Source organism: Salminus brasiliensis, chromosome 6 (genome assembly GCF_030463535.1).
Source record: "Salminus brasiliensis chromosome 6, fSalBra1.hap2, whole genome shotgun sequence".
Lineage (NCBI taxonomy): Eukaryota > Metazoa > Chordata > Actinopteri > Characiformes > Bryconidae > Salminus > Salminus brasiliensis.
Window position 1 is genome coordinate 41,896,335 of NC_132883.1, and position 13,240 is coordinate 41,909,574.

The window sequence follows — 13,240 nt, forward strand, 5'->3', positions numbered from 1 at the left end:
GACTCAGTAAATCTGCTTCCCTCCGGTTTATCAGACATGCTGGTGGTTTAACATTCCTTTATATGTTGAAATCATTCCACCGCAGACCGGTACACACAGTGGGACGACAGTCAGGTGTCTTGGGATACAAGTGAAATATTAACGGAGCTCAAATATGCAGTGGAACTAAATGCCTGAGACCACACTGAAAATCTGGGAGTTTAGTAAAACTCTTGATGGAAAATTGGAGGAAAGATTATTGAAAAATATTCAAATTGAAGTAAATGTATGTTATCGACTATATTAAGGCCTTTATGCTAAAAAAAATCTAGTTATTCAGCAGGCCCCGAGCAGCGCGGTCACTCTGGTCAGGGTCCCGTTGCTCTCAAGCAATCTTTTTTTTGGCGGCGGGGCAGAAGGGTGCCAATGTCTCAGGGAACCCCCATGTCTGTGCTTTCGTCTGGCTTCCCCTTTTAGCTGAGCTGTTATGGTGAGTGACTGCTGGTTCAAATCCCGATCATGCGGAGCCCTGAGAAAGCACAATTGGCCTTGCTCTCTTATGTGGCGGGGGGGGGGGGGGGGGGGGGGGGTGGTGGTAGATAGATGGTGATAGATGGCATCTGCAGGTTAGGGCACTGGTTGCCCACGCCTGGTAAGGAGTGGCAGGTTGCCCAGTGATGTTGCGTTGGGGGCATTGTGTGTGGGGGGCAATGGGGGTTCTGCAAGGGTTCCTTAGTCTGCAACTCTTCTGATGAGAACTTTTTTTCCCCATGTAATACTGAGACAACTTGAAAGCAGATGGCTGATATCAGACCATCTGTATTTATGAAGGTCATATTACAACCCAAACATCTAACTAGCAGAAGTAGAGAAGAGTCAAGGCCCTCCTGCATGAGTCACGGTCGTTCTAAGAACAGGGCTGGGAGGTTCACTGCCAGTTAAGGGCTGTCGAATGTTCTTACAGCGTAGTCGGTTTACCACATATTAACACACTGTGTCCATATGTTTTTGGACACTTCTTCTAATGAATGCTTTCTGCTACGTTAGCACAAACACACAGCTGCTGTTGTCCCTGTAGTGAAGGATATAACAGAGGATAGAAGTCCAATAGAAAAGGGCTATTGGCACTTTTGTTAAGTATTGCTGAAAACCCCTGAAATGAGGTACTGTTTGTAAATGCAGCAGACAGGTCAGCTGTGTGGAAGCATGTAAAACTGCGACCCAAGAATGGCTGGTTTGCAGACATTTAATTTATGCTATGGTGAAATAAGTAGCAATTTAATGAAAAACCTGCAAAAATATGTTTTCAATATTAGGAATATGGCCAAACATTTCATTTTGTTTGGTTTCGACCAGCCAATCTCTAACAAATCTAACAAATGTAGAAACAAACAAAACCAAATAATTTTTAGATTCGTTTTAAGATTCAAATTTGTTCAATCAGCAATAAGGCACCCGCTACTAATAGAGGATAATAGAGAATAAAGGCTAAAAATAACCCTTTAAAATGAGGCCAGACATGCTGACTTTATGCTTTAAACATGACACTCACAAAGCCAGCTTTTATTTATTTACATTTTTTTAATAAAAATTGTGTACCCAGATAATTCCTTCTGTAAATGAGCCTTCAAATCAAGAGGAAGAAATACCTCCAGAAAGAATATCGCTGCTGTTGGACAAAAGACTCGAAACTCCAAAACAGCACCTTTACAATAGGTCAGAGTAAAACATGACGTTTGGGCCAGTGCTCCTGTGGCCAAGTCGAGCTGAAATATCATGCTCTTAATTAAATAAAGAAGCCTGTCTATGGTATAGAGCGCTGCACCGTTTTGCATAAACACTTATCTGGTTGCACCTCTATACCAACAGATAGCTGAAGCACCTTGTTTTTTCCCCCTTTGTTTTGGGAATGGAAATCACTGTAAAACTGGATTGTAGTCCAGGTCATTTTGGAGCATTTCACTTTCTATTGGAAATTTGGACACAATATAAAGAACAGGCAGATACACATTATATTAACAAGTGAAAACAGCGACGTTACAATGTTATTGTCTGATATCGGCGATGTATGAACTACGAGGATTGCAAAAACTATGCTATGACTGTACTGCATGTATATAATGCATAGGACAGCAATGCCTGCAGAACATCCCGCAAAGTAGAGCACAGCCACGGCAACGCCGCCTCATTATTGTGTGTTTTAGGGTATGGCCTAGTTCGCATACAGAAATAACCCGGCATAAACACCAACCACGGGCTAAACCTCTACCTGTCAACAACAGGCAGGCTGTCAGAACTGAACCAGTATAATTACATGGTAGCTGCGAAGGCAAAAACTGGAACAGTTCCTGACCCAAAAGCTCCAGCCTGTGTGATATGGCAGAGAGAATTATAGACCACCATCATCATCATCATCATTGAGAATGAAGCATCATCATCATCTTAGCAGCAGCCGCAGTTTAGCCTGTCCATCTCATTCCACGGTCCTTGCGGCATTTAGATCAGCTGCACTGCACCGCTGGCCACTAGAGGTGCTATAGTCCGATATCGCATCAAATGCTGGGAGCCCTCCTCCAAGTCGACCACATACTCCCTGCGAGAGAACGAAGGAGAGGAAACCAATTCAGTGTTTAAAAGAGCCAATATACACTAGATGTCCACATGTTTGTGGACACCTCTTGTAATGAAGGCATTCAGCTCCTTTAAGTTGCTGATACTGATGTACAAATGCACACATACAGCTCGTCTAGTCCCTGTGGAGAATTACTGCCAATAGAATAGGACTCTCTGGAACAGATAAATAAACATGAACCTATCGGCATCATGCTGCCTAATGCCAGGTGTGGGCTAGAGGGGTATAAAGTCCTCCAGTATTGAGCTGTGGAGCAGTGGAACTGTGGGATGAGTTGGGGAGTTGGGAATAGACGAGGTGGTGTGGTGATCGTCCAACATCCTGACCTCACTAATGTTCTTGTCGCTGAATGCAATCAATATTACTGGTGTTTGGGTGGTAGTGGGAGGGATTTTGGTGGTGGACTGAGGAGTTCACACTGCTACAACATGTGGCTCAAACACATCTCAGAAGTGGTTTATTTGAGGGATGGGCTCATTTGTATGTAGTTTAAATGAGTCTTGGGTGAGTTCACACTTTTAAAATGTGGCTTGGTCTGATCCAGATATAATCTGATCTCTGATGAAGTGATTAGGTGTAAACAAGTGTGTCCAAGTGCCTTAAACACTGAAATCCAGTGAAAGTAAAAAAACAAAAACAAAAAAAAAAAACAACTCACCTCTGTTCATCTGTCTCAGGCTCCACCAGAATGTTCTCCTGCCTTTCCTTCACCCGCAGAAAAACAAACGAGTCCAGACAGGGTTCAGGAACTACACACACACACACACACAAAGATATCAAGACATTTCCATTTACAATCCAGGAGACTTTGGTCTGTACTTTGGTACTTGAGGTCACATCAGCCTTTTGACCAAGCAGTTACCACACCTTGTAGAACTGTTCACGGTTTCTTTCACCATCAGTTTCATCATAATCATCAACATGCTTCTGCTATATCGGAAAACACCCACACTGACGACAGTGGGTCAGCATTTGTGCATGCAATAAGGCTGCAGGCATTCCCCATCTCCAAAACTACAGTTACATTTACGGCATTTAGCTGCCGCTCTTATCCAGAGTGACTTCCAGGGTTACCTATATTACAGAGGTGGGGCAATGTAGTGTTGGGAGTCTTGCCCAAGGACCCTTATTGGTGTAGCGCAGCATAGTCACCCAGACCAGGAATCAAACCCCAGTCTCCCACATGGTGAGGTAGCTCACTGGCAGGTAGTGGTGTTATCTGTTGCACCACACTGTCAGACCTTCTAGAATCTTCTTTGGCTTTGAGTGTCCTGCTAATAATCTGAGGGATGAGTGAAGTTAGACAGATCTAACAGTAGTGAGTGTCTCCAAACGTCTGAACCCTGATTCCATTTCCATGTACCGTACTTCTCTGAGCGATGTACAGGAGCGCTTTGCTGTATTCTTAGCTACTACAACTAGAACAGAATCCAAAAATATCCTTGAGCGAGACACTGCCAGATGAAGAGCGCCATACAAGACACTGCACAGCAGATAGATCAGCTTAGATTTGCTGTTTTGATTTTGGAGCGTTTTGGTACTTTGTATAAAAACACCTGCATCCCATCCTCATAACCTGCATGGGCTGCACCCACCCCCACCATACTTCACACTGATTGGTTTGTAGATGGGTGTGCATCTGATGTCAGCGTGTGCGTTGTTAATTCAGCACCTCACCTTTCCCAGGAAAAAAGAACGAGCAGATTCATTTGGGCGCATATTACAGTGTTACTACCAGCAGCATAGCTTAGCACCAACGTCAAGCCCAGAACCTGAGACCAGTTTCACCAAATGAATGAGCTCAGCCTGGAACTGTTACCCGTCAACAAGAGATACAATCAGATCATCCTAATGTGCTTCTGTTGCTCATTTTTTAGTGCTTTTCCAGTTCTTTTTTTTCTTCTATTGTTCAACTTCCTGTAATTGGCTCAGAAATTTGAACCAAAGAAAAAAAAAAAAAAAAAAAACAAACAAAAAAAAACATCATAGCTTACTTTGATGATTTTTGGTCAGACAAAATTTTGGTTTGGATTGTGGTCTGAATCACATTTCACACCTTTCACCTTTTCTATTTTGTGCTATAGTGTGAGAGGAAGAAAAAAGAAAAAAAAAAGAAAAGAAAAAAAAAAGCCACGTCAAACCACAGTCCAGACCAAACAAGGTAGGTGTGAAATACACCAGGTGTGAGTGAGGTCAAAATGATGACGCAAGTATAAAGCCTATCACTGAATACCTACAGCATCATGCCAGCCACAGGAATGGTCCGAAGCATGACCTATGAGTGTTCTGTGCTGAATCACGTTCAGGAGGAAATGCCATAGAAAATTCACCAAATCCATCAATCGCCATCACGCTCAGAATCGTCCAGCCCTACAGTGAAAAAGAGCCGACTGCTGGCACATGAAGGCTTTTAGTAAGCCCAGGCTGCTGCAGCATTACCTGCCTTGTGTACTCACCTGCTTTCAGCATGTCGATACTCTGCAGGTTTGGGGGCATATGTCTCAGCGCCACAGCCTTTAGATAAACTTCTGTGTTAGCCAGGTACCTTTGGGCAGAGGACATGACCACATTATTAATACAGAGAAACGATGAAATGCCCTGTTTACAAGGCTTTAGCTTTGAAGACACTGTTTCTGCCAGTGTGGAAAGGCAAGACACTCACTCTTTAGCAAAGGCAAACTCCTCAGGAGAGAGAAACGATGGGTCACCCTCTGCCCGAGACTTCTCCTTCTCCAAAACGTGAGGGAAAAACTTCTCAATCTGCAGGACGGAAAACCAAGAAAGCACTCAAATCAGCAAACACTACTTGTTTGATCCAATTAGCGTGACGTGCTCCAGCAGAGACGGGACAGATCTGCATGCATAATTTAGGGCTAAAACCCTGTTTCTCTCTCTGCTACCTTCTGCAGTCGAGAACGGAGGTAGCTGCTCAGGACAAAGCGAATGCGGTCAATCTCCATGCGGTGGACGCTGGCCTTTAGGTCTCCTTTCTTCACACGCTGCAGGTTCTCCTCCTACAATCATGAGAGAAAACATGAGAGACTTCGCAAATCTGCTCCCAACAAAACCAGCAACTCCAGTTCCACACCAGGCTGGGTTATACTAATCAGCCTCATCAATGGATGGTTGTCCTGAACGAAAACAACAACATACACAGTACGGACAAAAGTATTGGGACACACCTTTTAATCATTGAATTCAGGCATTCAATCAGTCTCATTGCCACAGGTGTATAAAATCAAGCCCCTAGCTATGCAGTCTGCCAAGTCAGCTGGTGAAATTTCCTCCCTCCTAGATCTTCCTCCATCAGCTGTGAGTGGTGTTATTATTGAACAGTGGAAGAGTTCAGAAGGAACAGCTAACAGAAAGAAGCTCAGCCACCGAGTGTCTGTCAGACCAGGGTCAGGGCCGAGTGCTGAGCTCAGAGCAGAGTGCAGAAAAGTCTCCAATAACTGCAGCAGAGCTCCAGACCGACTCCATATTAGAACAGGATGTCATAACAGCTCCTATAGATGTCCCAATACTTTTGCACAAATAGTGCATTTGCCTTCAGTGCACCCATAGAAGTGCCTGCACAAATCAGGGTTCACGTATTTGGTGGCAATCAAGCTGTTGCTACATGACAAAATTTAGGAAGCCCCTCACAGAAGCCCCTTAAGCACTTCCGACAGCATGGTGGAGACCTGAGGATTAGGCACAAGATTGCTGAAGCACCACATCCAGGCCAACCCTGGACCCTGTGCAGTGCAGCCTGGCCTCCAGCTGCTGGAATATATACTCCATCGCATCCATCCATCCATCCATCCTTACCATGTGCATGAGCTGCTCCATCACACACTCCACCAGCTCGGACCTGTTCTCCAGAAGCTCCGGGGAGAACTTCTCATTCAGCCAGGCCTGAAAACAGAGGAACAGAAGAAAAGCCTCACAAAAAATGTCCCATTTCTTTACAACATGTCCAAAAGTATCCAGACACTTTAGTTATGCTCACTGCCAGACTGTGGAGCAGAGGAGCTGTGCTGTGCTGTGCTGTGCTATGCTGTCTGGAGTGATGGACCTCCACCCAGTCCCAGAGAGGTGTTGGTGGTCCACAACTGCTCTTGTGAGGCTGAATGCAATCAAATTTGCATAGTGATGTTGTATAGTAATGCATAGTAAATCCTCTCTGGGAGAGTAGATGTTGTTGCTGGAACACGTAGTGGGTTAGACTACTACCAGAGTACCACTGGATGAACAGGTGTCCACAAACTTTTGAACATGGGAGTGTAGGTGTTTAATACAGTAGGGGGTCGTTGGAGAAGCTGGGGGGTGGGGTCTTCTCACAAAGCAGGGTATCTTAACCTAAGGCTTAGGTTAAGATACCCTGCTTTGTGAGAAGACCCCCCCCCCCAGCCCCCCAGCCCCCCAGCCCCCCAGCTTCTCCAGCAACAGGTCCACAAAGCTCCATAGCCTGGTCCTGGCTGGAAGACGGTACCCACTCACCTCCTCCAGCTTGGCAATCAGCTCAGCCGGAGTCATAACATCCTCCTGGCTGTCATCTTCTCCACTAAGGTCTCCAGCATCCGAAAACTCATCAGCCATGACGTCAAGGACCCTGGAGTAGCTGCTGATACGAGCCTTGCGGAGCTATAGGAGGTGTTAGCCACCGGCTCCAACGTCCAGTTTCCCCCCTAAAGCAGAGACTCAGCTTGCAGCTCAGCGACAGTGTTGGATGCTGATGGTTTCCCAGTGAAATCCAGAAGAAACCGTGTCTCCCACGCCTTCACTACCTGCCCTTTCGCGCCAAATAATCCAGGACCACGTGTCTTCATCATTTCCTCAAGCAGGTTGTGCAGCGTAGATCTGCGCAGTGCGCGTGATCGGCAGCAGCGGTTTATGCGTAAATCTGCGCAGGTTGTGGCACGTTCTTCGATGTAAACAAACAAGTATTTACTAATTTGTATTATTATTATTATTTTATTTTTTTAAATCACGTATTTATGTTATATATGTGTATTAATATCGATAGACACATATATTATATGAAAATATGCTATAAAAATAATGTATGTAAATACATACAGGAAGTGGACCGTACACTGTAATTATAGCTAATAGCTACATTTACATTAAAGTACATTAATTTATCTGTTTTTAAATTTAAGCTTCATTTTGGACACATTTATAGAATTCTTGATGTTATTTTTATTGCAACTCATAATTACGGATTAAAAAATTGTATGCAAACCAGGTCAAATAACATATTTGTCTTTTTACATATAAAAATAAAGTGAATAAATGCAGGTTTCTACACGGTTAAAACGTTTAAAATATGCCATTACTTTTATACACGACATATTAAATGTTTTTGCACTATGATATATTCAGTTAATAGTAATTATGCTTTAAATTGTGAACATTTATATATTATTAATATATATTATTAATAGGTAATAAAATGAAATTATAATATAAACTAAAGCATTTTGTAAACTGAGAGAACGGATGGTTACATTGAGATTGAGAGATTAATTTATAAAATTGATTGAATATTTTATTAAAGTGAGGGAAGAATTTATTACATTGAGATAATAATGTAATAAATTGAAGAAATAATTAATTAAATTAAGGAAACAATGTATTAAATTCAGGAAATAATTGATTAAACTGAGGGAATCATTTATTATATTTATTATTATTTATTTATTATATGATTATATAAAATAAGATAATTCTTTAATAAGATAGTCCCACAGTGGGGAAATTCTCAGTGTCACAGCAGAAAGGGACAGCAAGACACTCAATTACAAAAAAAGTAGATAAATAATTTACACTATATACACAATATAAATAAGAATTTAAAAAGCAATAGCAATATTATTTACAGGTTATTGCAAATTACTCTTAATTGCACATGTGGGGGGGGGGGTATTGCACATAGTATTTTTACATTGAGATAATAATTTATTAAAGTGAGGGAATCATTTATTAAGATGAAGAAATAATTTATTATATTGAGGGAATCATTTATAACATTTAAGGAATAATTAATTAAACGGAGAGAATAATTAATTAAACGGAGATAATAATTTATGAAACTATGGGAATAATTAATTAAACTATGGGAATGATTAGTTAAACTGAGGGAATAATTTATTAAACTATGGGAATAATTTATTAAACTATGGGAATGATTAATTAAACTATGGGAATAATTTATTAAACTATGGGAATAATTAATTAAACTATGGGAATCATTTATTAAACTATGGGAATAATTAATTAAACTATGGGAATGATTAGTTAAACTGAGGGAATCATTTATTAAACTATGGGAATAATTTATTAAACTATGGGAAAAATTAATTAAACTATGGGAATAATTTATTAAACTATGGGAATGATTAGTTAAACTGAGGGAATCATTTATTAAACTATGGGAATAATTAATTAAACTATGGGAATGATTAGTTAAACTGAGGGAATCATTTATTAAACTATGGGAATAATTTATTAAACTATGGGAAAAATTAATTAAACTATGGGAATAATTTATTAAACTATGGGAATGATTAGTTAAACTGAGGGAATCATTTATTAAACTATGGGAATCATTTATTAAACTATGGGAATAATTTATTAAACTATGGGAAAAATTAATTAAACTATGGGAATAATTTATTAAACTATGGGAATGATTAGTTAAACTGAGGGAATCATTTATTAAACTATGGGAATAATTTATTAAACTATGGGAATAATTTATTAAACTATGGGAATAATTAATTAAACTATGGGAATGATTAGTTAAACTGAGGGAATCATTTATTAAACTATGGGAATAATTTATTAAACTATGGGAATAATTAGTTAAACTATGGGAATAATTTATTAAACTATGGGAATAATTAGTTAAACTATGGGAATAATTAATTAAACTATGGGAATAATTTATTAAACTATGGGAATAATTAGTTAAACTATGGGAATAATTTATTAAACTATGGGAATCATTTATTAAACTATGGGAATCATTTATTAAACTATGGGAATAATTAGTTAAACTATGGGAATCATTTATTAAACTATGGGAATCATTTATTAAACTATGGGAATAATTAGTTAAACTATGGGAATAATTTATTAAACTATGGGAATAATTAATTAAACTATGGGAATAATTTATTAAACTATGGGAATAATTTATTAAACTATGGGAATCATTTATTAAACTATGGGAATAATTAATTAAACTATGGGAATGATTAGTTAAACTGAGGGAATCATTTATTAAACTATGGGAATGATTAGTTAAACTGAGGGAATCATTTATTAAGATGAAGGAATAATTTATTATATTGAGGGAATCATTTATAAAATGTAAGGAATAATTAATATTTTGGGTTTTTCTGCTTGGACTCGTGTCTGGCTCTTGCTCTGCTCCTCCGGACAGTAGGGGGCAGACTGTGCGCTCTGTCGTCTCTGCAGGAAGTGGTGTAGATAAGCCCTTCCTCCAGCCGAGCTCACTTCAGTTACCGTTCACCCTCAGAATGGCTGCCAGGTTCCTCGTCCGAACTGCGGTCCGAGCCGCTCTAACCCGCCGGCCCGGCCCGGTCCAGGCTGCTGCTCGCGGATTCGCGGCTGGAGGTGACCTGTCCTTTACTCTGCTCTCTGACTGCGTGCCTGAAAACGGCCTGAAGTGTCGTAACTTAGCCACCTTAGCTTAGCTTAGCCTGTGAAGTGAAGGGCGAAGCTAGGGCGCTCGGTGTCTCTGCGGTGACTCTGCCATGCTGTGACTTTAGTGACTGCAGCTCTAAGGAAATCTGCTGCAGATCCTGCAGCTGCCAGTGTTTCAGAGGATCTGGGGGTTGTGCTGTGTTGCTGGTCAGGGTGACCTGCTGGGTGTGAGCCTCTGGTGCGGTGCTGGTTTGCCCTCCTGTAGCTCCTTCCTCTAAGCTGTAGGTCTGAGGGCTAGTCTCCTCTTTATAACCAGGTAGTTGTACAGTATTGTACAGTAGCCTGAAATCATCTGCAGAGAAGCTTCTTTGAGCTTATTTATATGTGGGAATATCTGTATGATTAAAAAACCCACCAAAATTAAAGTTTACTGTATATCTATTTATTAAAATAAGCCAATTTTTAATTGATAAGACCTGTAAGGTGTCATTGTATAAACAAGAATGTTAGATCAATGGAAAGTTGTATATAAATTGGTCTAAATTGTCTTTTAAAAGCATTAATTTCATATACCCTTTCATATGGGTTATTAAAAGATAGTATATGATCATGTTTTTTATAATATTCATTTCTATATATTAGTCAATTAACAGTGGGTGATTTTTATTATTTATTATTGATTTAATTTATTTAATATATTTTTTATGTATGTATTGTTTTATTTAATTTTTTTTCCAAACCTGCTTTTGTTTTAGTACCAGGGTTTGCCCCACCTCCCTCTTTTCAGACCTCTATCATGTCATCAGTGCTAACAAGCTTCCACCGTTCAATGTGTGCACACAGGAATCCCTACTGATGAGGAGCAGGCCACTGGGCTGGAGAAAGTCCTGCTGAGCGCATCCAAACAGGGGCTGGTGAGTACGGATGATTTTTGGCTTGCGTTTGTTTTCATGTTCAGGTAATGGCTGCTAACCTAGTCCGTGCTCTCGTCCTTCCTCAGGATCCCTATAACATGCAGAAACCTAAGGGGTGTTCGGGCACCAAGGAGGACCCACATGTAGTGCCTTCCATCACAAACAAGAGAATCGTTGGCTGTATTTGTAAGTTTGAGTGTTTCCCTCAAGATGTTTATATATCAAGATGTACTGGCTGGCATTGCTAGTAAAGTCACTGGTGTGGTATACTGGTTAACACTTATGCCTTCCAGAAGGCAGACTGGGAATCATCTACCCGCCTGGTTTAGAACACCATGTAGGAGTAATAATACATCCCACCCTGCAAATAATTGTCATGTTTTATTTCTCTTTAATGCCCTCTGCACACTACACTTCCCAGATGAAGTCTGTCTGCGGGGGACGTGTTTAAAGCCCCCCCCAACCCCACCCCCGGGCCCCGACCACTGAGTTGCTGACGGGACCAGATATATGAACCTACTAGATTTGTCAGGGGGACTCGTGAGGCATCGGCAGTCACGCTGCGAGCTCTCAAATTGCGTCTTTCAGCAGTTCACACACAGCCAGCGTCGATTTGCTGGCGTTTTTTAATATATTGTTACAATAATTCAATATTTGTCATTTATTTTTATATTATTTATAATTATTTTTCAACTCTACAGTATTTTTAAATTAATTGCCATTGTAAGCAATTCTACAGGGAGTTTGGCCTCTTCATGGAGGACTGCAATAGAGGAGTACAGCTAGTCAGCTAGATTAAATACTAGTAAATAATTGACCCCCGCTAACTCTCCTCAACATGACGTACAGCCATTTAACCACCATCAGCAGCAGAAGAGTCACTGTTCTGTTTCTGAAGTTGGACTGATGGACAAAGAGAGAATTGGCTGCAAACCAGAGAATACTAATGGGTCTCTTTAGCACAAACAGAGACCAGCCAGGTCTCTCTCTCTCGCTCTTTCTTCGTGTGTGTCTCTAGCCAAAAATAGCTCCTAACAGTATGTGGGAGACTCCTGGTACCTCCGGGAGAGGTGGGATGTCTGCAGTAAAATTGATGCTGATGCTAAGTTCCACCAGTCTCTGGAACTTGAGTAAATTGTCAGGTTGCCCTGGATAAGAACGTCTGCCAGGTGCTTTAAAACGTAACTGTGAAATGCCTGGCCAGGCTCGCACAGAGCTGGGGATTCTGAAATTCAGTGCACGCTCCTTTACAAGCATTATTAAAAAAGCAATTCCATTGGATAATGATATTCCAAGCAATCCTTAATGTGGTGTGTTTTTGTTTGTGTGTGTAGGTGAGGAGGATAACACTGCAGTGGTGTGGTTCTGGCTGCACCAGGGAGAGGCCCAGCGGTGTCCATCCTGCGGGGCCCATTACAAACTGGTCCCTCATGATCTGCCCCATTAAAACGCTGTTTCGCATGGCGCAGGTAGTCTGGACGTGGTCAATTTCAAAAATTCCATAAATTTACCTCTTGGCTTTTCCTTATTCCATACATATATGCAGGTATTAATACAGTGCGTTGTAATGTCTTTTGGTATCTGCTGTCTATGGCAACCCAATGCCTGTGGGACCACTTAGTAGTTCTGTATTTGGGGAACAAGGAGTGTTGCCTTCTGTTGTGCTTCAGGTATCTTTTCCTGCACCTCATGCAGATTAGGTGAAGAGTAGAAATAACCGAGGACAGATCTGAGAAGTACTTGAATTGGCCTGTTTACGTAACATCTTATTATAAAATCTTATTATACCTGCATATGTGAAAACGAGCATTCCTTTACAAGCTACACTCCTCTTAACACAAGACGTTGACCATGTTCAGGTTGCCTGTGCTGAGCTTTGTGAAGGATGTTGAAACAGCTGTTGCATTCCCTGCGCTTTGGGACTCAGTACTTAAAAGAATTAGCTTTGGAAAGCTTGACATGTGAATTACACGCTTCAGTTTAAACTGTTCTGTATTTATCTCCATTGGAGATCCTCTGAAATAAATTAATCTCGGGATACAGTGACTGGTTCGTGACT

The 13,240-nt window shown here is 40.9% G+C and overlaps 2 protein-coding genes across 2 annotated transcripts; one reads left to right on the top strand and one right to left on the bottom strand.

The window, feature by feature from the left end:
• Positions 1 to 1,545: 1,545 nt before the first annotated feature.
• gins4 (GINS complex subunit 4 (Sld5 homolog)) lies at positions 1,546 to 7,406 on the bottom strand. The gene is made up of 7 exons (XM_072681109.1): positions 7,094 to 7,406; positions 6,422 to 6,508; positions 5,512 to 5,625; positions 5,274 to 5,371; positions 5,068 to 5,156; positions 3,270 to 3,360; positions 1,546 to 2,572 (listed from the first exon to the last, which is right to left on the bottom strand). Exons 1-7 carry the CDS (start codon positions 7,190 to 7,192, stop codon positions 2,476 to 2,478), a joined length of 675 nt encoding a protein of 224 aa, XP_072537210.1. The 5' UTR covers positions 7,193 to 7,406; the 3' UTR covers positions 1,546 to 2,475.
• A 2,685-nt stretch (positions 7,407 to 10,091) lies between these two features.
• cox5bb (cytochrome c oxidase subunit 5Bb) lies at positions 10,092 to 13,227 on the top strand. Its single transcript, XM_072681110.1, has 4 exons — positions 10,092 to 10,237; positions 11,111 to 11,181; positions 11,268 to 11,367; positions 12,516 to 13,227. The coding sequence occupies exons 1-4, from the start codon at positions 10,141 to 10,143 to the stop codon at positions 12,626 to 12,628; spliced, it is 381 nt and encodes a 126-aa protein (XP_072537211.1). The 5' UTR covers positions 10,092 to 10,140; the 3' UTR covers positions 12,629 to 13,227.
• Positions 13,228 to 13,240: the final 13 nt, after the last annotated feature.

Excerpts from the sequence above, each read along its gene's own strand:
- cox5bb (XM_072681110.1), top strand. The coding sequence starts at position 10,141 with ATGGCTGCCAGGTTCCTCGTCCGAACTGCGGTCCGAGCCGCTCTAACC. Across the intron at positions 11,182-11,267 it reads GCGCATCCAAACAGGGGCTG|GATCCCTATAACATGCAGAA; the intron begins GTGAGTACGGAT and ends GTCCTTCCTCAG. Across the intron at positions 11,368-12,515 it reads GAGAATCGTTGGCTGTATTT|GTGAGGAGGATAACACTGCA; the intron begins GTAAGTTTGAGT and ends TTGTGTGTGTAG.
- gins4 (XM_072681109.1), bottom strand. The coding sequence starts at position 7,192 with ATGGCTGATGAGTTTTCGGATGCTGGAGACCTTAGTGGAGAAGATGAC. Across the intron at positions 5,372-5,511 it reads TCCGTTCTCGACTGCAGAAG|ATTGAGAAGTTTTTCCCTCA; the intron begins GTAGCAGAGAGA and ends TCCGTCCTGCAG. Across the intron at positions 3,361-5,067 it reads TATCGACATGCTGAAAGCAG|TTCCTGAACCCTGTCTGGAC; the intron begins GTGAGTACACAA and ends GTGTGTGTGTAG.